Source organism: Primulina tabacum, chromosome 9 (assembly GCF_025594145.1).
Source record: "Primulina tabacum isolate GXHZ01 chromosome 9, ASM2559414v2, whole genome shotgun sequence".
NCBI lineage: Eukaryota > Viridiplantae > Streptophyta > Magnoliopsida > Lamiales > Gesneriaceae > Primulina > Primulina tabacum.
In genome coordinates, this window is record NC_134558.1 from 38,531,807 (window position 1) to 38,554,379 (window position 22,573).

Sequence of the window (22,573 nt, forward strand, 5' to 3'; positions counted from 1 at the left end):
GTGATATATTTCAAATATATCTAAGATGAACGTCATTTGAAATCAATAATATTATCGAACCGAACCCTTTCGTTCAAGTATTGTGTATGTTGATTGTTGTCAATGCTTTATTAAAAGCCGTATTAAGAAGAAAAAAAACAAAAACGAGGTGTCCCTTTAATCTCATACAAATAAAAGCAAGCACGCATGGTCATGGAGGAGAGCAATTCGATATATGTATGGGTCAATTTTATGAACGGGTTTGAGACCCATACCCATTTCTTGAATGCATGGAACCCACGTTTGCTCAACGAAAATGCCATTTATTTCCTGTGTGTAAGACGAGTTGATCACGACTTCGTGTAAATTGGGTGATTGTACACATCTCAGGTTCAATATTCACCTAACCCATTAATTCAATGCAAAGCTTTAAAGTCACGATTTACGAATAAACTGATGTGGCTCGGTAAATTGGGGGTAGAAATTAAAGGGTGACCAATTTCGAGCTTAGAGTTTCTCCTTTTTCGTAGGTCAATACTTAAGATCTACCGCAGGTAGCCGAGCTCTTGCACACAAACAAACAATAGATCTCGTGAAGAGGCTCTGAAAGAGTTTTCCATCGCGGTCAATCCAATACTCAAGTTAATAATGATCTCACAAAACAGAAAAAAACTATGGAGAATATAAATACAATTTGTAATAAATATAACCATAATCAAATCACTTTTTGAACGAGAACACATAAAATTTATAAGAAAAAAAGTAACGACGACCTCGGAATTCAAGCCCTGACATCCGTAAATTCTGTACTTTGATTAACTTAATTATCTTCTAATTTACCCCAATCCATATGTTGCATAGCACGATCACAGTTTCATATGTCGTGATTGCTTGATGACAGTCATCGATACTGTATTACCATTATTAAATCTCATATTTTTATAGGATAATTAATCTAATGATATCATCTTCCAATTATTTTGCCAACATCCCGAGATCCCCAAATAATACAATCAATGGGCATCCCGTTTTCTTTGCTCTAACTCGGACTTCAGGCTTCCCAAAAACTTAAGGAAACAGGCATGCAAGCCCCCTCAGATTTCGTCCTGCTGACTCATAGAGCTCTGCTCTGCTCATGGTAATATCTTGCTTGGTCTGGACATCACCATAAACGAACAACACATCCATGCCGTAACGTATGAGTACAACGTAATCACTTGAGAACGAAATTTTTCGGAGTGCCGTGAGAAATTATGTCGGTGAGCTCTTTTTGTTTTTTTTTTTTAATTATAAAAATTCAGTTAGCAGGTTATTTATTTTAAATTAATATTTGAGGAAATTTTGTGGCTAAAATACTTAAATGGGGGAATAAAATCTTGTCATGCATTCCTGGGGACCGTGTATAAATTAACCCGTGGATTGCCAAGTAATCTGCACGTTCGGAGAGAGGCCACGCCCCAAATATACTTATGTGAACGGCGGCCGGAGCTAGAATCTTTCTTTCTTTATCTTCACATCTCTTAATTCATGTGTCAATCCCGTGTTTCTTGATCTTCCCCACAATTATCCACTCATTGCTTTTCACCGAAGCTACACGAAATGTGCTCGATGAGATTAGATCTGGGCAGCAGACTCCACGCCGAACAGATTGATCACTTCGACCCGCTGCCGGACTCCATTCTCCTCCTTATCTTTAACAGGATCGGCGACGTCGAAGCATTGGGCCGATGCTGCGTTGTTTCCAGGCGTTTTCGCGCTCTTGTCCCTCAGGTGGATGACGTCATCGTCCGCGTAGATTGCGTCATCTCGGACGATGATTCATCTTCATCCGCCACCTCCTCATCTGTCTCGGTTCTAGACAAGTCCAGCTATCCCATTGTCTCTCTCTTCAGGCTATTCTTTTTTGGGCTCGTCAAACCCCTGCACTCTCTTATTACTCAGCTCATCGTTCCCTCCTCCGCTTCTCGAAATATTTCTCTGTCCCAAGATTTAGAATGTGATTCTGAACAAAATAGCGTCACGCACCATTCCCCTAGTCAAGTCTTGAGGAATTTTAACGAAATTAAGCTCCTCAGAATTGAATTACCGAGTGGCGATCTCGGGATTGATGAGGGTGTTCTGCTGAAGTGGAAGGCAGATTTTGGTTCCACTCTTGATAGCTGCGTCATTTTTGGAGCTTCAAACATAATTCGAACTGCCAATAGTATGATGCACAATTATTCAGGTGCTTATGTTGTTTCTGAAGCCGACATTGGGAACAACAATAGAGTTGGCGAGATCGATCGTGGCAGCATTCCTGAATCTTTTTACACGAATGGGGGCTTAAAGTTGCGTGTTGTGTGGACGATAAGCTCTTTGGTTGCAGCCTCAGCAAGGCATTATCTTCTTCAGCCTATAATTGCCGAGCATGAGACATTGGAGAGCTTGTTTTTAACGGATGCTGATGGGCAAGGAGTGTTGTCTATGAATAAAGAGCAGCTGCGAGAGCTGAGGATGAAGCCTTTGTTGGCATCATCAGCATCTAAAAGGACTCTCGTTCCAGCTCTGAATATGTGGTTGTGGTATGCCCCTCGTTTAGAATTGCCTTGTGGGATGGTGTTGGAAGGTGCAACCTTGGTGGCGATTAGGCCTAGTGAGCACCCGAAGAAGGAGATCTTGGGTTCAGAATTGAACTGGGTGTCCTCTGCACTCGAGGAACCACTTCATACTGCCGCAAAGATGTTATTAAAGAGAAGGGCTTATTGTCTAGAAATGAACTCCTTTTGAGATGAGGTGTGAATAAGGTGCAGAGGAATGGACGCTTGAGGTAATTTGTTTTTGAGTGGCTTATTGATTACAAGCTTTGGAAGAAACTAATTTGGATTCTTGGTGAAATTGGGGGATGGGAGAATATAATGTTTTCTGTCATTTTTCTCTCTCTCCTTTTTTTTCGAGGCATCGAAATTGGGTATGTTTTATGCAGTCACGTGTTTCATGAGGTTCTGGTGTACCTCAATTATGCTTGCGCATTTGAATGGTGAATTTAGTTCCTTTTTACTGTGAAGATAGAGAGTGATGACACGAAATCAATGGTTATTCGAGTACTCACTGATTGATAAATGCGAATATTATGACAAGTTTAGCTTTGGGTGTGCCTCAAATATGTGTCCTGATTTTATCATGACAAGTTTAGTTTAAATGCTATCAGGTTGCAATGGCACACACAGTTTGTAGGCATTTGAGTAATGTTATTGGTTGTATTTTCAACGAGATTTAGATTGATATTTCTGGTTACCCTGGTTTACTGCATCTTGAGTGGCTTCAAGCACCTCTTCTCCATGTGTGCAGTATGCGTAATGCCTATTCTCCCATGGTGTCTTTTTTTCTCCTCTTTCTTTCTTTCTTTCTTTCTTTCTTTCTTTCTTTCTTTCTGGGGTTGGGACTGGAGTAATGTGCCAACCTTTATCATGTAAGAGCAGGATTGGGTATATAAGATCTATTCAGCTGCCATAATGTGAATCAGAACTTTGTAACCGTTAACATTGCAAGACAGATAAATATAAATAACTTTTGAGTTAAAGTCTTCATATAAATCTCAAAGCCTGCTGAATGTTATGTGGCTTTTTATGGTTTGATCTGCCTTCATGTTTATTTCTTCTTTATTTGTTACTTCTTATTGTTCTATTGAACTTTCTTTCATGCAAATAACGGTTGTTTGTTTTGTTTTACGTAAGAAATGGTTGTTTCTGCCTCCATGATACGATCAGTTTTCGTTACATTATTTGCTGTAAAGAAATTCTCTGCTGCATCTGGTCATTCAAAGCTTGTTCTTGATGGGAATCATTTTTTCAGGCAAGTTTTTTTCAAGGGATGCACAGAAAATGCAGTTTCTTTTCATGGAGTGGACCTGTGGACTGTGGAGTTCATCATCCTTTCTATTACCACTTCACTACCAGTCACTGGTTGGTTACAAGCCCTAAATGTACTTCCGTCGAAAGTCCATTCTGGTTGACAGGCATCTATCTGGTGACACGGTACTTCCGTCGAAAGTCTATTCTGGTTGACAGGCATCTAGTTACATTTCGAACTCAGGCCTATGCTTACATGCTTGTAAGAACTGCAAGCCCTTAAATTTGTGGTCATCGCTTATTTGTAAATATTTTAGGTTTGAAGATCTTATGCTCATGTGTTACCCTGTTAAAGATAATAATAAAAATGTATGAAAATTTTGATCTTTTTTATTATGATTTGTTTCATTTTCAGCTTTACACTTTAATTGTAAGTATGTCAACTCAGTTGCGTTCATCATAATATTATTCTTTTGATTGAGATGGAAGCATCAACCTGCATTTTGCCCCATGGATTTGTAACGCGATCGACCATTTGACTTCCTTTGTGGTTGTCTTTCATGTTTGGATGTCTGTGTTCGTGGCATACATTATATATAATATAATATCACTGCGTGGTATAGAAATCGTCTTATCTAGATCGTAAAAGGAAAACTAATGTGAAGAGATGCTCAAGAAAGAAAACTTATGTCGCATTTGGATTAATGTATTCGAAACAAAAAGATTTCAAATTCATGGATTTGTTTGACAGAGAAACCCAACACATGTACATGTATATAGTTTCAGGTATAAAGAGATTATATATCGAGTAATATATTCAAACCAACTAATATTTACTACAATATGAGTTAAGCTGTTCGAAAATCCATTGTTTAGACATAGTCGGCCAATTTATCTATTATTTATAATAGATTAATATTTAGTCTAGGAGAATCTCTTTTAAGGTTTGACGCTGCATCCGAATAATGCATTTAAGACAGAGTAGAAACTAATTCAATTTTAGCACTCCGTGGCATGTAAATTTATATATATAACTTAATAACAAATGGATTATTTACATTGTTTGCGGAAACTCACGTTATAAAATTAAATATATTTTAACATAAATGTAATCTCAATTTTTTTCCCATTAAAGAAATTAAATAACATTTTACGAAATAATCTTTTTTTGATACTAAGTATTAGTATGAGAAATCGAAACTCTTTATTATTGGTCAAACATTCACTTACCTGTTTTCTCGTCGTCCCCTCCCAACTAACTATTTTCTCCCTCTCCTATCCGTTTTGGTTCCCCTTCTGACAAAAACAATTTGTTCGCCCCCGACAAAAACATCGACACCCTCGCCCATGACTACTAGCTGCCTCTTCAGATGTGGAAGAGTTCCAGAAAGTAGCAAGCAAAGGTGAAAACAGAGAGTTACGCAACAAAACTTGAATTTATTGAAGAAAAAAGTTTTATTTTATTATATTATAATACGTGGAACCAATGTATTAACAGAATTAAGCCATTGTATAATTTCGGGTTTCTCTAAAATATATATCTTATCAAACTAAGCATGAATTTAATATATTATCTTTTACAAACAATTTTTTTTCCCTCTTATCTACTCCTATTTTAATTTCAAAAATTGATTCAATCATTTCAACTTCAAAAATTGATAAATTTTATTTTGTTTTTTTTATGGATCATGAGCTTTGCGTGTGCCACAAATCACTAGTTTATATATGGTTGATAAATTTTGAAGTATTTATATTATTTATAATAGTTTATGGAGTAGATCTCTTGTGACATAGTCTCGCATGTCTATATTCATGAGACGGGTCGAACCAATCTATACCTACCGCGCAAAGTAATACTTTTAACATAAAAAATAATAATTTTTCATTAGTTTGGTCGGGCAAAAGTTATGTCTCAGAAAATTGACATATAAGACATTCTCACGAGAGTTTTTGCATTGTTTATGTACAATTGATTATTTTATTTTAAGAGTATTATCTTTTATTTTAAGAGTATTATTTTTTATTGTAAATATCGGTAGGGATTGATCCGTCTCGTATATATATTGGTGGGCCAAAAAGTGCTGCCCCGTTGGACGACGGCTGAAGCAGGCTGGGCCGACGCAACCCATTTTACATATCTGTGAATATAATTCTCCGTTGTTATTGTCACGTTGTATCTCCCCTCCAAATACAGACACAGACTGCAATAAATGTTGATACGTCATTGTATTATTCCAAAACGTCTTAATTGACTGGAGAGATAATTTCATAAAAAATTTATAACTCATAAAACTAAATATATATAGGTTAGGTTTTGCTGTAAATATTATTATATATGATATGATTGAATAAAATATGTCTGATTTTCCTAAACACTTACCCCCAATAGTTCCGCGGACTTCCATGGTTTAAGCAAAAGGTTGAAGGATGAGTTTGGTGGCGGGATCATACGAGCGTTTCATATGGGGCTACAGCCTGAAGAAATCCCCCTCATCCTTCACCCTAACCCCGCTCTTCTCCTTCCCTTCCCATCTCTCCACCATCAAGTCCGTCGCCGTTTCGGGCTCCGCCGCTGTCTCTGGCGGCAACGATGATACCATCAAAATCGACGACCTCCCCACGTCCTCCGAGATTGGTTCCCTTCACCACTCCTCCGCGGTTTCCTCCCTTTCGTTCTACACCCCTCTTTCCCTCTCATTCCCCAGGAATCTCGTCTCCGCAGATGCCGACGGCTGTGTCTCAATCTACGACGCTGATCCCTTTATTCACCTCAAAACCGTGAAAGTTCACAAGAAGGGTGTCAATTCTCTTTCCATCCACCCCTCGGGGAAGTTGGCGTTGACGGTAGGCCATGACGATTGCTTGGCCATGGTCAATTTGGTTCGAGGGAGGCGGAGCTTTTACTGCAGGCTGAACAAAGAGTCCTCCACCGTACAATTTGATAGAACTGGAGACAAATTCTTCATGGTGGTCGATGAGAAAATCACGGTCCACGAATCAGAGGATGCAAAATTAGTTTCTGAGTTGGATAATGGAAAGAAAGTCCTCTGTGCTGCCCCTGGCGCCGTATGTCTGTCTCTCACTTTTACCTTGTGTGTGGTTTAGCCGAGGAAAATGAAAAATGATAGCATAAATATGATAATGATTAATTAATACGATATTAAAAACTACGGAAATTACTTAGTTTACTGAAAGAAAGAGAAGGGATGGGTTGCAACAATTAATAGATGTTTCTGGTAGCTTTATTTGTGCAATTTATTTACCTTGTTCAAATCCATATCATGATTGTAATTTTTGGGTGTACATTTGATAATTGTCCTTTATTCAGTGGGGATTGAATTTGTTTTGCTTTCCTTTATTTTTACCAGAATGGGATTTTGTTTACCGGTGGAGAAGATAGGGGTATAAAGGCATGGGATGCAGGCAGTGGGAAAGTGGCTTACAGCATTGATGATGCCCACACGGCTCGTGTGAAAGGCATTGTTGTGTTATCAAAGAATGGTGATGATTCTGGAGAGAATGATCCAGTTATAGTGGCCTCTGCATCATCAGATGGAGTTATACGAATATGGGAATGTGCGGATGATTAATGAAGGGAAGACGCTTCCTATAGCTGAGGCCAATACCAAGTCCAGGCTCACTTGCCTTGCTGGATCGTCCATCAAATGTGAGTCTGGATGTTGTTGAATTATTTGATTTCACAATTTTGATGTTGATGCTAGATTGTGTGGATACTGGAGTTGCACTGCCCTATCACTGTGTCAATCTTACATTATTCTGCTGGATAATCTATGCCTGATCTTTACTCTATTCTACCTTCTAGGCCTGTGGGTTTATGAATCATGAAATTTAATTGTTTTTTAGGTCCAATATGAAACACTTGAGTCTAAATTTGGAGATCAAAATGATCATAACATCGGGAGAGACGAATAATTTAAGATTGTGAACTATGAAGCCATAATTATATTGGTCAACTGATCTTTGTTTCAGTTAAGAAATGGCTTTCTTAGGTTAAGTCACAATTGGCCTTGTGCGCATAGCTTGCAGCAGACTTCCCCTATCGCCGGAAGCTTGGATTCATGGAATATTTTCCCTTAAAAGTTATTCGATATTCTATCTGACCTATTTATTCAACTCATAATCGACATCACCTGACTTGCCTCTCTTTACTTGAATTGCTTGTATTTGAAGAATTGCTTGTATTTGAAGTTGTATGTCAAACCTAGCTGGTGGAAGTTGCTAGCAAAATTTAGGTGTGGCTTGTAATTTGGTTTGGACTTGTCGTGGAGCTTTGGAGAATAAGGTTACTGCTAATTTAGCATTATTTGTGATTCACAGCATTACTCTAGTCGGTTGGTGTATGTCAAGCCGTGATTGTAATTATGTTGTTTTCCTTCTTTCAGCTTTCAGATGATCATAATTCCAGGCATCTGGATAAAATGAAGTTGAGCTACCAAGGAGTCTCAGAATTCTGAAGACATTCCCTAACTCGAATCCAGCTTTCATGGAATTTGAAGTCAACTTATAAATGGCAAATCCGTTTTTGAATTGTGTGAAGTTCCGTGTTCAAGCTTTCGAGAAGCTAATTTTAATTTACATTTATATTGTGGCATTTAAATTGTATCTATCTATTTCTTCTAGAATATTCCTTCACAAACCCGAGAGTATTCCATTTTCTATTTCTTGAAAACTACGTACTACGGTTACATTTTCTATTCTACTCTGAGCTTGTGCGCCTTGATCAAAATTTGAGGGTTCGAGGTCAACTGAGTAGGCCGGAGAGGTGAAAGGGAGGAAGCCTTGAAAGTTGCCTTTTCAGCAGTGGTCTCTAAGTTTTTTCCGAGTTTCTGGCAAGGACAACTGAATATACTCTGAGAATGTGAAATTTGTGTGGAGAAAACTTGCTTATAAATTTGAATATTTTTCGACGATACTCTCCCATATTAAATTTCCGGGCTTAAATCAAAGGAGATGCGATTCATTTTAATTTTAAATTGAAACTTGGGAACCATAAAAGCTGGTCCCATCCTCATGTCATTATTAGAACGCATGTTGGTTGAAACTGGTAGAATTAGCGACGAATGATTGGATAGAGCGAGAATTAATGTCATTTAACCACACGCACACTGCCATTGACGTCGAAGGCTATCAGCGAGGCAATCGGTAGAGATGCAAGCGAGTCAAGTTATTTGTGAGTAACTCGTGAATAACTCGGTCAAAACTCGATTGGAGCTCGAGTCGTGTTCGATTAGCTCGAATATTTTTTCGAGTTAAGTTTCAATTATTTTTATACTCGAACAACTTCTATTAATGTATATATATTTTATTTAGAATAATAAAAAATAAAGAATATTTTTGTACATACATATCCAAACTCGAGCTCAATATTTAAAAGCAAGAATTCAGATTAGTGAGCTCGAGTAACTCGATATATACACGAGTCGAGCTGTAGCTCGATACAAACAGAAAATAAAACAATTCGAGTTCGAACAGTGTGACATTCGAGCTCGACTCTACTTTTTATACCCTGATAAGCAAATGATATGAACACCCTTTTTCAGTTTTTCTTGACATTCTTCTTTTATTATTTAATTTAAGGGGATTAATTCTTAGTATCAAACGGGATCTTTATATAGCCTTTTTAATTTTCCTATATAAAATATTGTGATTATTGCACATTGATTTACATTCATCTTATGGCATTAAATAATTCCTTGTAATTAATTTCTTTTAAAAAATGCACTACTTAATTCTTACATACTGGTTGGTTCACAAAAGTTTGCGCACCCAGGATTAAACATGTGTGTCCCAAAAGCCCGAATAAATTTGGGCCTTTCGATCCCCACTGTTGAACCAAAGTTAAAACTAATTGACCATTAAAGAGAATTAGCCCATTCGTGGCCCAATTGTAAGGCAGACGATCCCATCATTCAGATTTGGGACTTGGAACATGGCAGCCTGTTGCATATTCTCCGAAAGATGTTAGCAAATAAGCTGTTGACGGTGGCCGCGGAGCCGAGTCCCAGTCGAATTTCTGTTTACTAATATATTCTTCATCGGCGCCATTGACAAGTAATCTTTCTTCGTTTTTGCCTTTTCATTGTCGACCTTCCATCCAATAACTTGAACCACCTTTTCCCCGTTGGAGATGTTATTTGCAAGGGGGCTGACCCGGGTTACAAGGACGGGTTGCAACAGATATCGATGGGTATACTCTTCATTACTTGGTGATGGCCAGCGTCAGCGTCATTTACCTCAGCCCTGCACCCAGTTTCGCTTTCCTGATCATTATTCCCAAGAGGTAAATAAATATACTCGCTCTTGTTGAGTTCAGTAACTTGATATCACAGTTTGTAATGATCTTGTCACGGAGAATGAATGAAGTTGCTTTTTCTGTTGCAAGTCAATCTTTGAATATAGATTCAATGGAGTGTTATGTGTTGATATTGATCTTTTCTACCTGGATATGTATTTGGAGCAAATAAATTACAATGACCGTGAAATTACTTTTTTGTACTTTTTGATTGTGGGCTGACTTAATGATGCGAGAATTTTCTTGTGGAAATTCCGTCGAACAAGTGGTGGACGTCAGTTGGCTTTTTTGAATTTTCTGCTGGATTTCTGGGCACTGACTATCCAAGTACCCAGAGAATGGTGCTTTATGCTAACTGACGAGTTGCTTTTCTAACAAGGTACTACTGTCTGGTGATTTTTGCTGAACCTTTTGTCGAGATATTTAAAAACAAAAAATAGAAGCCATTTATCGTATGTACTATGTAGTATGCATTATGGAGGTAATGAGTATCTGAATTTGACGAGATTGATGACTGGAATACTTTTAAGTCATTCATTGCACCTCGATTTTTACTTCATGTACTCTCATTTTCCTAATTTAGGATTATCAATCGTTGGATAGAAGCTTGATAATCATCCAATCATTATGTAGAAAATATAATTAGCTAGGCTACAGTTTCCTTTAATTATATATGTGTATAGATGAAGTAGACTATAAAGTATTGAAGAATACTATTAGAAATTCGAAGTTTGTAGAGAAAGTCCTATCTATGTCATACTGTATATGGACAGTATATATAATGAATGTGTGCTTATTGTTGTCTTAGCCAGTGCTACTTGTTTCTGGAGAAGAACCACCCCCCCACCGGGTAACTGACATGATTACAACAAATGTTGGTTTTCTAGGAAGCTCCATTTTACACTTATATTGGATCCACACACACTGCATTCTTGATATGACTGGTGTCTGACAAGGTGCTTGAGCCTCAGGACATGGTTCCTGTAGTGCGGGCTGTAGCATTTGCACTCTGGTTGTTGATATCTTTTACCTGCAGTAGTTTTACCCGGTTGTCTTGTTGATCATACCATTATTATTTAGTGTTTAAATTTCACATTGTTTCATTATTTTGTAGGAGTTTTTGTTGTCACTGTTGATCATCTTGATTGTCACTTAGTTACTGTTGTTTGGCATTAAAAAAATTTCTAAATATTTTGTACTATGCCTTCTATGTTGCTGGTGATTAGTAGGTTTTGGGTTGCAGAGTTATTTATTCTTGGGTTTCAAGTGCCATAAGTACTATTGGGAAACAATCTCAACGTCAGGGAACCTATGTTGTTGAGGTTAGTGAAATAATCATCTTCTTGCTACTTGTTGGTGAGCTCTTTTAATTGTACACGTAACATAAATTCTAATGAAGTTGTCTCCTCATATTTGGTTTCTTTTCCAGTTATATTTGCTCCATTGGTGGCGTTTATGAAGAAAGTATTAATACTTCATTCTTAATTTATATCTCAGGAGCAATTAGATCCATTTTCTCTCGTTGCTGATGAACTGTCCATTCTGGCAAATAGCTTGAGGTCCATGGTAATTGCAAAGGTATTGACATCTACTTCTATATTTTGTCAGCTAACAGATCGATCATGATGATGGAGAGGTTGCATTCCTTTAATCTTCTAGGTCCCCAAGCTTGCCTCTGCTGCAGAATATTTTTTCAAAATGGGAGTCGAAGGAAAAAGATTTCGACCCACAGTAAGTTCCTCACCTGCAATTTGATTCCATTCCTTTTTATGACAGCGATAGCACTCAAGTCATGGTTGAATTTCTAATGAGAAAATCGTATTCATGACTCATTAGAGCAATGTTGAATGTGGTGAAAAACATGTTGCATGCTGTAAAAACTAATCTGACAGTGAAAAGGATGCCAAATGGATTCAATTTAACCAAAAACATGGGTTGAAAATACATTCCTCAATAGCGTGTGCCAGTTTAGTTCTTAACCAACCCTTGTGAATGTGTGTTTTTGGTTGGACTGATAAAACATAATGAAAATCGTACTCTCTGTGATATGATTAATCATATTATGAGATCAGTGCTCGGCCGCCCCTAAAAATTTGTTGAGATTGCCATTTTAAAATATCGATGACAGATTGCAAGTGCTATGGAAAAAGAAAAGAAAAGACTGGTTCCATCAAACTTTCTGGCATCAATCTTCTCAACCAAATGAATCAATTTAGCATCTTGTACCAATTTACCATAGCTATACACCTATTAAGTGCTGAGAGCTCATTATATTTTTCACTTCTTTAATATCCATACTGACTAAATGTAATGACTTAAATTGAAAATTGCCGCATATGATAAAATTTGCCATCTTTTTGTACTTCATATGTCTTTATATTAACTCTACATACTTTGTATTCTATTTCTACGTTTGCATCATGAAATGTTACTTATTCTATACCTGTAATTATCTATTTATTTGTGATGTATTACATAGATGTAAAAAGAACGTGAATTTTGCAATCATGTTGTGTTATTATTCTGTTGATCATGTGCGGTTTAATTTGAATGAAATGCATACTAACAGAAGTGGTTTTGGTCTGTTTTTTAGTATCATTTACCTGAATAGTACACAATGCAGGTTCTGTTGCTGATGGCCACAGCTTTAAATATTCCAATGCCGAGACCAGCTTCTGATGCTGCTGGCGATCCTTTGTCCTTGGAATTGCGTTCAAGACAGCGATGTATTGCTGAGATCACAGAGATGATCCATGTCAGTGATTTTTTTCTCCTTGAAGCCAAAAACTCTAGTTTTTACATTCCTATGCATCCCTAGGGCCCAAAGCAGATAATAGTCACGCGTCCAACATTTTCAAACTTTCGCGATGAACTTTGGTTAGACTAGACATGCAGTTTAGTTGGACCAGTGAGAGAGACTATTATATTCTTTAGTTTTGGTTTATTTTAAGATAACCTACTATTTACCCAGGTTTCATCATCTGCTGCTTGACCTCACGAAGTGTAGATCTTTTCTGTCCGTGGATTTAATAGAAGCAGATGATGGCAGTATGGTGGACTTGGTTTTGTATTGGAAAGAGTGGCTAGTTTTGTTTGAGTTCTTCAGATTGGAACATTATATTCTGATATTATTGTCATGTTCTTTTGCTTCCTTTCAAGTCTGAACATATTTAAGATATCTGTTTGGCTCCTTTTCTGGATGAGAATAGCATTACAAAATGAAAAGACGAGTATCTGTAAGATCCTTTGAATAATCTGAGCTTTTTCCATGATAAAAATCTCTCTTTCTTCAAATGGTAGTATATTTGAAGTTGTCTTCGTTTTAGTTGTTTGATATGTCAAATGGTAGTATATTTGAAGTTGTCTTCATTTTAGTTGTTTGATATGTGAATTCTTGTCATAAATTATGTGGTGTCTCGAATATTAGAGTTTTAAATGCATAGTTTTGTGTAATTGCTTTGTTTGTAGCTTTGATCAACATTATCTCATCTGTCTTACAACTTCATATTAAATTTTTTAGGTTGCCAGCCTCCTCCATGATGATGTGTTGGATGATGCTGACACAAGGCGTGGGATTGGTTCATTGAATTTTGTAATGGGTAACAAGGTACCCACAAATTTCGTTAATTTTTGCTCATTTCCACCTCTGGAAAAATTTATTAGTAAACCTCGTAAAAATTTGAAAGGAAGAAAATCGGCAGAAAAACTTGAAATTGATAATTGCAATCAGTTGTATCACCTGATGACTGTCTTCTCACTTTTGCTAAGATGATGAAAAGTTTTTGAATTATTTTTTGTTTTGGCATCTTTTTGATAACTGATTTTTCATTTTAGTTTTTACCGGTTGTTAGTGTGCTCTCACTTCCCTCTCTTTCATGCATTAAGTTTTGTAATTAAAATTTATGTTGAGATGCTAATCACTGCTTTCGACTGGGTAGTCACAAAGAATTGAGATATTGAGTGTCGGTTCCTCATTGCTTAAAATTTAGAAGATATAGGTATTCCTATAAACTAATTTTTTCAGAAGAAAACAGGTCTTTCATCTATTTGTTTTATTTGTTTTCTCTGTCTATGATATGGGTTTTTTAAAAACTTAGGTAGTGAACACAGTATTCAGCAAAAGAACCCACTAAAATAATGGGTGTGTAGACTAACAGCAAGATCTATACATTTTGATTTATTTTTTCAAGAGACACTAGTCTTCTCAAAATACAAGTACAAATATACTCATGGAAAGGAAAAATGCTTACAGAGAGACTGGATACAAGATGAATAAATGAGAACTATCAACTTGCAGAGCTTATTTGACTTTAGTTGCTCTTTTAATTGCATATATCTTAGTGGTGGTCTCCATGATATTGCAGTTAGCTGTACTGGCTGGAGATTTCTTGCTTTCTAGAGCTTGTGTGGCACTTGCTTCTTTAAAAAACACCGAGGTACTCTTTGTTCCTTGGCATTTCCTTTCCTTAATTTATAGTCGATCCATGTCTTTTTATTCTCTCATTTCATTGCTGCATGTGCATTAGTTGAACAAAGAGAGAATATAAATGGTCATCCAAATCCATATGGTTATATGTAAGGTATAAACAATTATTACTATTGTTGCAAAATGTTGAAGTTTGTTGCTCAAGCTGTCTCTTACACTCGATATTTGGTCAATAATTAGTTGTAGCTCTCTGCTTAATTTTTTGCTGACTGGAGCTGTCATTTATTTATCAACTAATGTGTTTCCTGATTTTGCTGTTTTTACAGGTTGTATCACTCTTGGCTATGGTTGTTGAGCATCTTGTTACTGGTGAGACAATGCAAATGACTACTAGTTCTGAGCAGCGATGCAGGTGCAGTGCTCAATTTTTTGGTTTATACTTTATAGGCATTGCTTGGAGTTGTTTAGTGTGCCACAGAAAGGCGTGATGCATTTACATGTCATAGAATTTGATTTAAATCTGTTATTTGAAAGCTTTCAGAGAAAAAGAACTTGTTATTTATAATTTAGTTATTTAATAATTGTGAGCAGTTCTATTTTAAGGATACCTTGTTTCCAGTTGGGCCGTTCTCTTCAGCTCAAAATCACGTCCCTATTTCTCTTTGCAGCATGGAATATTATATGCAGAAAACATACTATAAAACTGCCTCATTGATCTCAAATAGCTGCAAGGCCATTGCCCTTCTTGCTGGCCAGACAGCTGAAGCTTCAATATTGGCATACGAGTATGGAAAAAATCTGGTCTGTACATTTTCTCTCCTACTTCGTTTGTTTTGCATTTAATTTGATTAGACGTCCTTTGTTATATTTTTCATCCTCTTGATGGAGGATATAAAGAGGATGAGGAGTTTTAAATTCATATACCATTCATGTTCTGACTTGACTTGTTCTTTACACATGCTAGTTTAGTTCAAATTTTCTGGTATCTCTTATACCCCGTATAGTGGTTTTGTCCATCGGTTTATCAGCTACATTAGTGATGGTTTCAGTAATTACTTACATCAATGACTTTCCCAATTATATATCAGCCTACCAATTTTTGGTGAAAGTGGGTGAATTCTGTTGAGATTTTCCTAAAAATCTGTTGTAACAGTGTATTATCTGACATGCTGTATGTCTATCTTATGAAATGCTTATTGTCTTCGCATTTATTTATATATTCTTTCATTTAGCAGCTGTTGTTAAAATTTGCATTTAAATTTACAGGGGCTGGCGTTTCAATTAATAGATGATGTTCTTGACTTCACTGGCACATCAAGTTCCCTTGGCAAAGGCTCTTTGTCTGACATTCGTCATGTACTCGTCCCACTTTTTTGCTGGATTTTCTGTATTTTGTTGAAGAATTGCCAGTCTGTGTTGTGTGTTTGTTAGCATGTGCTCACTTTGCTGTTTAACCATATGTTTGTCAACGCACTTACCTCGTGTGAGAGCTGTAGTTCCAGATTTTCTACTATTTCTGAGAAAGGCTGACCAGAAAAACGTCTCTAGTAAATCCTGCCTCTGGCACGTCACAATTAATGGTTGCCTACTTGTAATATTATGAAATAATTTTACAACTTATAAGCACTTCTCCTCTAATCCAAATCACTAAACTGCAGTTCCTGTGTTCTATTTTATCTGTGTGCTTGCAACTGTTTTCAATTTGATCGATGTTTAGCAACCTACAATCTAGTGCAGTGGTTGGCTACTAATACACCATTACACCCCTATCTATAACACTCGAAATATGACTGAAATTATTTCAGGGTATTATTACTGCTCCCATATTGTTTGCTATGGAGGAGTTTCCTGAGCTTCGGACCATTGTTGATCAGGGATTCGACAATACTGCAAATGTGGATCGTGTAAGTGTTTTGTTGAATCAACCTTGTGCTTATCAGTCAGTCAGCATTATTCTAGCTACATTAATGAGTTTATTTTTTGAATTTATATTTCTGAAACATGCATTTAAGAGAAACTTGAGTGATTGAAAATTATTCTTTACTCATACTGCAGGCTCTAGAGTACCTTGGAAAGAGTCGGGGCATTGAGAGGACTAGAGAGCTAGCAGCAAAGCACGCCACCCTTGCCTCTGCTGCAATTGATTCCCTTCCTGAGAATAATGATGAGGATGTTCAGAAATCAAGGCGGGCACTTGTAGAATTGACACACCGAGTCATCGTGCGAACAAAATAAGGCACTGTAACTTTCAGTCAAACTAAATTTCGTCTACAAGTGGTCTTGTAGAACGTACAGTGGACAGGATTCCAAGTGTTGCGTCCCATCATTATTTTCATCAATCTTTCTTATATCATGCTTTTATCAATAAGCATTGTGCCTTGTAATACGCACACCATTTTCTTGTGCTTCAACATGCAGGATTATGTTTGTCGTTCCAGGATTTTATAGGCTGTATCATTGTTTAAAACATAAAAGAAGGAGATCAGTCCTGTCACCGATGCCTTCACACACTCTCTCTCGCGGTAGAGTGCTTTGACCGATTGATCCTAAATTGGTTGATGAAAAGTACTCTTTTATTAGTTTGCTTTGTCGGTTTTTTGGATTTTACTGCTTTTTCCACTCAATATATATATATATATATATATAATAATATATATAATATATATATACAGTTTTGATATCCTGCACACTTACCGTGCACACCTTTGTGAGTATCGATGAGGTGTCATTCCCCCATCGGTATTTAAGAATCTAGAAAATAGAGACAAATATAGTGTATCGGTATTCCTTTTTTTGTCTTTTTTCATTATATTATAATTTTAAATTATAATATTCTCATTAATTTTACAAATATGGCACTACTTATTTTTTAATATAAATAAAATTAATTACAGAAAATAGATATGACATGTATGTGGATGCATTAATATATATTTGTTTATTTATTTATTTTAAGTTGGAAAAAAATGAATGAAGGAAAAAGTAACAGCCATTAGTCTTCTTAATGGCATGTATAAATGCCTAAGCTAAATTCGTTTATTCGTATTGTAGTACAGTGAGGGCGACGACGGATATCTGAGACATCCACTCGCCATCCCCCTCCTCTCTCTCTCACGCCCAGAACCTGATGGCCGCCACGTCCGACGCCGCCGGCAATGTAACACCAAACGGCAGTGCGGAGACGTCGCAATCGGCTCTGATATTTCTGGGAACCGGTTGTTCCAGTGCTGTCCCCAATGCAATGTGCTTGATCCAACCTTCCGATCCTCCCTGCCCTGTGTGTTCCCAATCTTTATCCTTACCACCGGAGGGAAACCCTAATTACAGGTTTTTCTTTGGAGAATTATTGCCAGTTTCAAATTATTTAATTATTTATCAAGAATCTGAGAAAATCTCAAACGAAATTGTTCATAATGTACATTCATACAACTATGTGGAGAAAAGTGATGCAGATTGAATCTGGCACTTATTGTTTCTTGGATCCGAACAGGAGACAAGTTTTCTTTAAGTCTTGACAAGTTTTTTTTGGTGCTGATGGTTGGTTAGGTGCAACACGTCGCTTCTAATCGATTATTGCGGTGATGAGGGTGAACATAAATATATATTAATTGATGTTGGCAAGACTTTTAGGGAACAAGTACTCAGATGGTTCACTTTTCACAAAATTCCCCTAGTTGACTGTGTGAGTTTACTATTTCGTTCTCTTTTCATTTTCTGTTTGCAATTTATAAAACTAGCGTGCCCACATTTTTGTAACATGATGTTTCACATCTTAAAGAGCAAATAGGGGAGACGGATTAAGATATTTTATAAAGAGATCCACCTCATATTAATCGAGTACTTTGCTTGATTGCAAATATCCATTTGGTCATTAAAAATCTTACTCAGTGGGCTCTATGAATGTCTTGTTAAATTTTGTTTAGACATACCTAACTGATAAGTTTCTTTCATGGCCTTTTTTAACTCTTTATTTTTGGAAATCTAGTGCTCGATGTTCTGGTTTTTTATGGTTGCTTCTTTGTTTCCATGTTTGGGTACATTTAGGGAAAAAAATATTCTCCATCCTTTAAATCTGTCCGATTAGGCAAAGTTGATGAATATTAAACGGGCTCAAGAAGTCTAACAACCATTATGCAACCTCTCTAACTTCTGTTTAATTTTATCTTTTTATTTATTATTGAAGCAAGCATTGGGAGCTTCTTTTTTTTTTTGGCTCATTCAGATTTTATTAACTCATGAGCATGCTGATGCGGTTCTTGGTTTGGATGATATACGTGCCGTGCAACCTTTTAGTCCAACAAATGACATTGATCCAACTCCTATCTACCTTTCCCAACATGCAATGGAGAGGTATTTTGCGCTTCTAGGGTTGTGTTTTGCACATTCTATGAGTTAAAACTTAAAATTATGATGATTTTGCTGACATCAATATTAAGAACATAAATCATAGATACTATGTGTAGCTGCAGTATCACTGCAATTTTGGTGCTGCTGCTGCTTCTATTAACCACCATAAAAAATAAAAATTGGCATTCTGAAAATTCAAATTTTATTTTTGTCTGTACACACAATTTATTTTTTGTTCTTTTGGCAGAAATATATGCTACCTGTAATGACTAAAGTAGGCGGAGAAAAATTTGTTGATGAAAACATAATGCCCAGTGTGATAGCACAAATGAATTCAGCATGTAGAATATTTAAAAAATTTATGTTGGTTACATAAAAACTGATGCTCTGTGCAATTAAGTTTGTTTGGTTCTGAACAGCATTGCAGTGAAATTCCCTTACTTGGCTAAAAAAAAACTTAAGCCTGGGCAGGAAGTTAGACGTGTAGCGCAACTTGACTGGAGGATTATTGATAATGACTGCTCAAAGAAATTTGTAGCTTCCGGACTGCAATTTTTTCCTCTACCTGTTAGTTTCCTCCTTTGCATTTTGTTTTATTTTCAGAATCCTCTCGTTCCTTACTTGTCTCTCGTTATTAATAGGTGATGCATGGTGAGGACTATGTATGTTTAGGTTTTCTATTTGGTGAAAGATCCAGAGTAGCATATATATCAGATGTTTCACGCTTTCTTCCTCCCACAGAATACCGTAAGCACACTCCTTTATTCCTTTGTAGTCTGGTGTTTATAGGTTTCTACCTGATCACTTCAGATCATGAACTAATTGGTGTTCTCTCTCTCTCTTTCTGTACACACACACACAAAAGCATCAACGGCTTCTATTCCTGAACTTTTTCAGAAATTTATATCTGATATCTACTTTTCTGAAGTTATCAATTATCCAGTAAAGCATGAGCTGAAAGGCTTGTGCAAGTAATCAGTTGAAAAAACTATTGGTTATGAAGAACATGATGTAGCATGATAAGTTCAACTATAATTTATTGAATGAGTAAAGAATTATACAGAAACTAAAGATAAGCATTTTATGGCCAGTTTCTGTGTAGGTTCAAATTACCTTTTGTGACAACCAATTTATTTTTGTAGTTATTTCGCCCTTTTGTGACAATTAATTTGCCTTTTTAGTTATTTCCAAGCATGGAGGTGGACAGTTGGATCTCCTTATTCTGGACACTCTTTACAAGGTACTGATGGTTAGCCCCAACAAAAAGTTCCTTTTTTCCCTTTTTCTGTGAACTTTACCTCTTTTAGCTCATACGCACTGTAGTCATTAGGCAATTTTGTAGAAGTAGTGCCATACTTGCTTTTGTTATTTGATATGGTGATTCTGTTAATTATTTGATGACTTGGAGATGCAAAGTCTTTGTCTATGTATTGTGCATCTCAGTCTGTATAAGATCGATTAAGACTAGATATTATAACTCATACTCGTGTGATTACTATGAAATGAAGCTGCAGTTGTATGTTTTGTTGTTACGCCAATCACAATCACAATAAAACACTACTTTTTAAGCCCTGTTGTCATTCACCTTGTGTACTATCAATATTCAATTCGTTGATTAGATATGAGGTTGGCGATTAAGAATTCTGTAGAATACAAAATGATGATTGCTCGAGAAATTCTTGACTACAAGTTTCAGCTTTTTGATTCTCTCTGGCTTTTGCTCAATTGTTAATTTTGTAAACCAGAACTTTTCTTCTGTATTTGTGTTTACTCTTTTGGGGAGCCTTTTTCAGATCCTAATTCCTCCCGGTCCACATTTCTTATTATACTTTATACCCATGTTTTACTTCTTATTGTTTGTTCAACTTGTTCCTTCTTGATTGCAGAAAGGTTCCCACAATACTCACTTTTGCTTCCCTCAGGTTTCTTCTTCGTAGATTTTACGTGATACATTCAAGTGGAAGTTGCTACTTTCATTATATTTTCTTAAGTTTGTTGTTTTTAGACTCTTGATGCAGTGAAGAGGATATGTCCAAAGAAAGCTTTATTAATTGGAATGACCCACGAGTTTGATCACCACAAAGACAATGAATTTCTTATGGAATGGTCTAGAAGGTACGGTTGATTATGTGTTCTTGTGTAATGTTTTGAAAGTAAACTGCCCAAAATAGGATCAAGAAAGAATAGTAGGCGGGGGCTTACTCACCATAATACTATACTTGTTTACTCCATTTATGAAAAGCTTGGAGCTCATGTTCTGAATTCAATAGTGACTCAAATTTATTTTGCTCATTTCTATCAGATTATAGGGAAATCAAAGTTAAAAATTAAAGTCTATTCTCCTCTCCACATTCCAACCTCCAACTATGAATCCTTTTTCTTGGATTGATCTTTTCCCATGAATAATTGTTGATGAATACAGTGCTACTGAATTTTGTGTGTTGATTTTTGGCCTTAGTCTGTGTTATTCAATTCATGCCATCTCTCGGTCACTGCCTTCAAATTTAAATAAGTCTTAGCATGCCAACATGGAATAGTGTAATGTGAGGTTTATTTTGCGATTCTAAAACATTAAATTCTAGAATTTAAACCATTCTCATTCATTCCAGAGAAGGAATACCGGTCCAGCTTGCACATGATGGGATGAGAATCCCTATAGCCCTTTGATGAGGTGATGTGTTCAATATATCTTGTATATGATCAGATCTTGCTCGATAAAAATCGAAAATTGACTTGATCTTATTTATTTTAGATCAGTTCTGGGAAACCTTTGAAATGCATTGTGCTAAAAAGGCCGTATATTATTTTGTGGTACTAGCAATTCGAATGGTTTTTCTTGCAGGAATGAAATAAAAGCAATTTGCAGATTCTTTTGCTATTTGGTTCCCCATATGGCAGAAGGGGAATAGAAATACTTATATCATATGCAGTAGAAGCATACATGAATTAGGTTTACTTGTGATTTAACGTGTAGAAATTCAACCTAAGTTTTGTTTCTTCCTACTTTTGGGAGAAATATACTGTAAAATATGTATTAGTGTTCCTTTTGTAGGAAACTTCATTATGCTGTCATTTGAAGACAATGTATTGCTAAAACATACTCTATGTTCAATTTAAAATATAAATAATGATTAAGAAATGGCTTCAATTAATTTCTATGGATCACTTAAATTATGTTACAACCATTTAATTAGACGCGGAGAGTGGACGGCGAGCTAATTGGAGGTTGATGCATAAATCACGTTTTAAATGAAATTATTAAAAATAATTGACTTGTACAAGCAACTTTAATTTTTAATTATCGGGTGTAATCGCAAGTGTTAATTATAATATTCTTGGGGCAACAATTATTTTAAAAGAAGGAAATTTGCAGCCAGTGTTAAAAATGAGAAAGGTTTGTAGAATTATTATAATAAAAATATTTAAAAAGATTGTTGTGAAAAAGTAAAAATTTATGGTAAAAAGTAAAAATCTCAAACTCTCAAAATTTACCAAACTACACACTTTATAATATTTTTCTCTCTACTCAATTGTGATTTTCTTCACAAATGAGAGATCTATTTATAGGAAATCTTTACAAATAATCCAAAAATAAAATACATCATTACCTACATTATCACACACTAATTTTCAATATTTACAACTTTTATTTTCAACATTTAAATATTCAATACACACATT

At 36.1% G+C, this 22,573-nt stretch overlaps 4 protein-coding genes across 14 annotated transcripts; all 4 read left to right on the forward strand.

Moving 5' to 3' along the window:
* Positions 1–1,322: 1,322 nt before the first annotated feature.
* On the forward strand, positions 1,323–4,294 carry LOC142555956 (F-box protein At5g46170-like). Of its 2 annotated transcripts, XR_012822485.1 has the most exons (3): positions 1,323–2,785; positions 3,811–3,973; positions 4,026–4,294. XR_012822485.1 is itself a non-coding variant. In XM_075667135.1 (2 exons), exon 1 carries the CDS (start codon positions 1,579–1,581, stop codon positions 2,743–2,745), a length of 1,167 nt encoding a protein of 388 aa, XP_075523250.1. In that variant the 5' UTR covers positions 1,323–1,578; the 3' UTR covers positions 2,746–2,785; positions 3,811–4,294. The 2 variants fall into 2 exon arrangements, 1 of the variants encoding a protein (XP_075523250.1); XM_075667135.1 differs by having other exon boundaries at positions 3,811–4,294.
* A 1,846-nt stretch (positions 4,295–6,140) lies between these two features.
* LOC142504486 (uncharacterized) lies at positions 6,141–7,493 on the forward strand. Its single transcript, XM_075617342.1, is given in 3 exon segments — positions 6,141–6,872; positions 7,175–7,381; positions 7,383–7,493. Coding segments are annotated over 3 exon segments (957 nt in total). The 5' UTR covers positions 6,141–6,233.
* A 2,243-nt stretch (positions 7,494–9,736) lies between these two features.
* On the forward strand, positions 9,737–16,982 carry LOC142555958 (solanesyl diphosphate synthase 3, chloroplastic/mitochondrial-like). Of its 7 annotated transcripts, none has more exons than XM_075667137.1 (13): positions 9,742–9,878; positions 9,955–10,107; positions 11,349–11,441; positions 11,617–11,697; positions 11,779–11,850; positions 12,743–12,874; positions 13,640–13,726; positions 14,484–14,555; positions 14,872–14,957; positions 15,214–15,346; positions 15,812–15,901; positions 16,351–16,449; positions 16,601–16,982. In XM_075667137.1, the coding sequence occupies exons 2-13, from the start codon at positions 9,955–9,957 to the stop codon at positions 16,778–16,780; spliced, it is 1,278 nt and encodes a 425-aa protein (XP_075523252.1). In that variant the 5' UTR covers positions 9,742–9,878; the 3' UTR covers positions 16,781–16,982. The 7 variants fall into 7 exon arrangements, with proteins under 7 accessions (XP_075523251.1, XP_075523253.1, XP_075523252.1 ...); XM_075667140.1 differs by having other exon boundaries at positions 9,743–9,878; positions 11,363–11,441; XM_075667136.1 differs by having other exon boundaries at positions 9,737–10,107.
* A 583-nt stretch (positions 16,983–17,565) lies between these two features.
* Positions 17,566–22,044, forward strand: LOC142555959 (putative hydrolase C777.06c). 4 transcript variants are annotated; one of them, XM_075667146.1, is made up of 10 exons: positions 17,566–17,872; positions 18,092–18,227; positions 18,768–18,895; positions 19,312–19,459; positions 19,534–19,639; positions 20,074–20,132; positions 20,779–20,814; positions 20,898–21,007; positions 21,502–21,563; positions 21,645–22,044. In XM_075667146.1, exons 1-9 carry the CDS (start codon positions 17,673–17,675, stop codon positions 21,557–21,559), a joined length of 981 nt encoding a protein of 326 aa, XP_075523261.1. In that variant the 5' UTR covers positions 17,566–17,672; the 3' UTR covers positions 21,560–21,563; positions 21,645–22,044. The 4 variants fall into 4 exon arrangements, with proteins under 4 accessions (XP_075523261.1, XP_075523262.1, XP_075523260.1 ...); XM_075667147.1 differs by having other exon boundaries at positions 21,650–22,044; XM_075667145.1 differs by having other exon boundaries at positions 21,735–22,044.
* Positions 22,045–22,573: the final 529 nt, after the last annotated feature.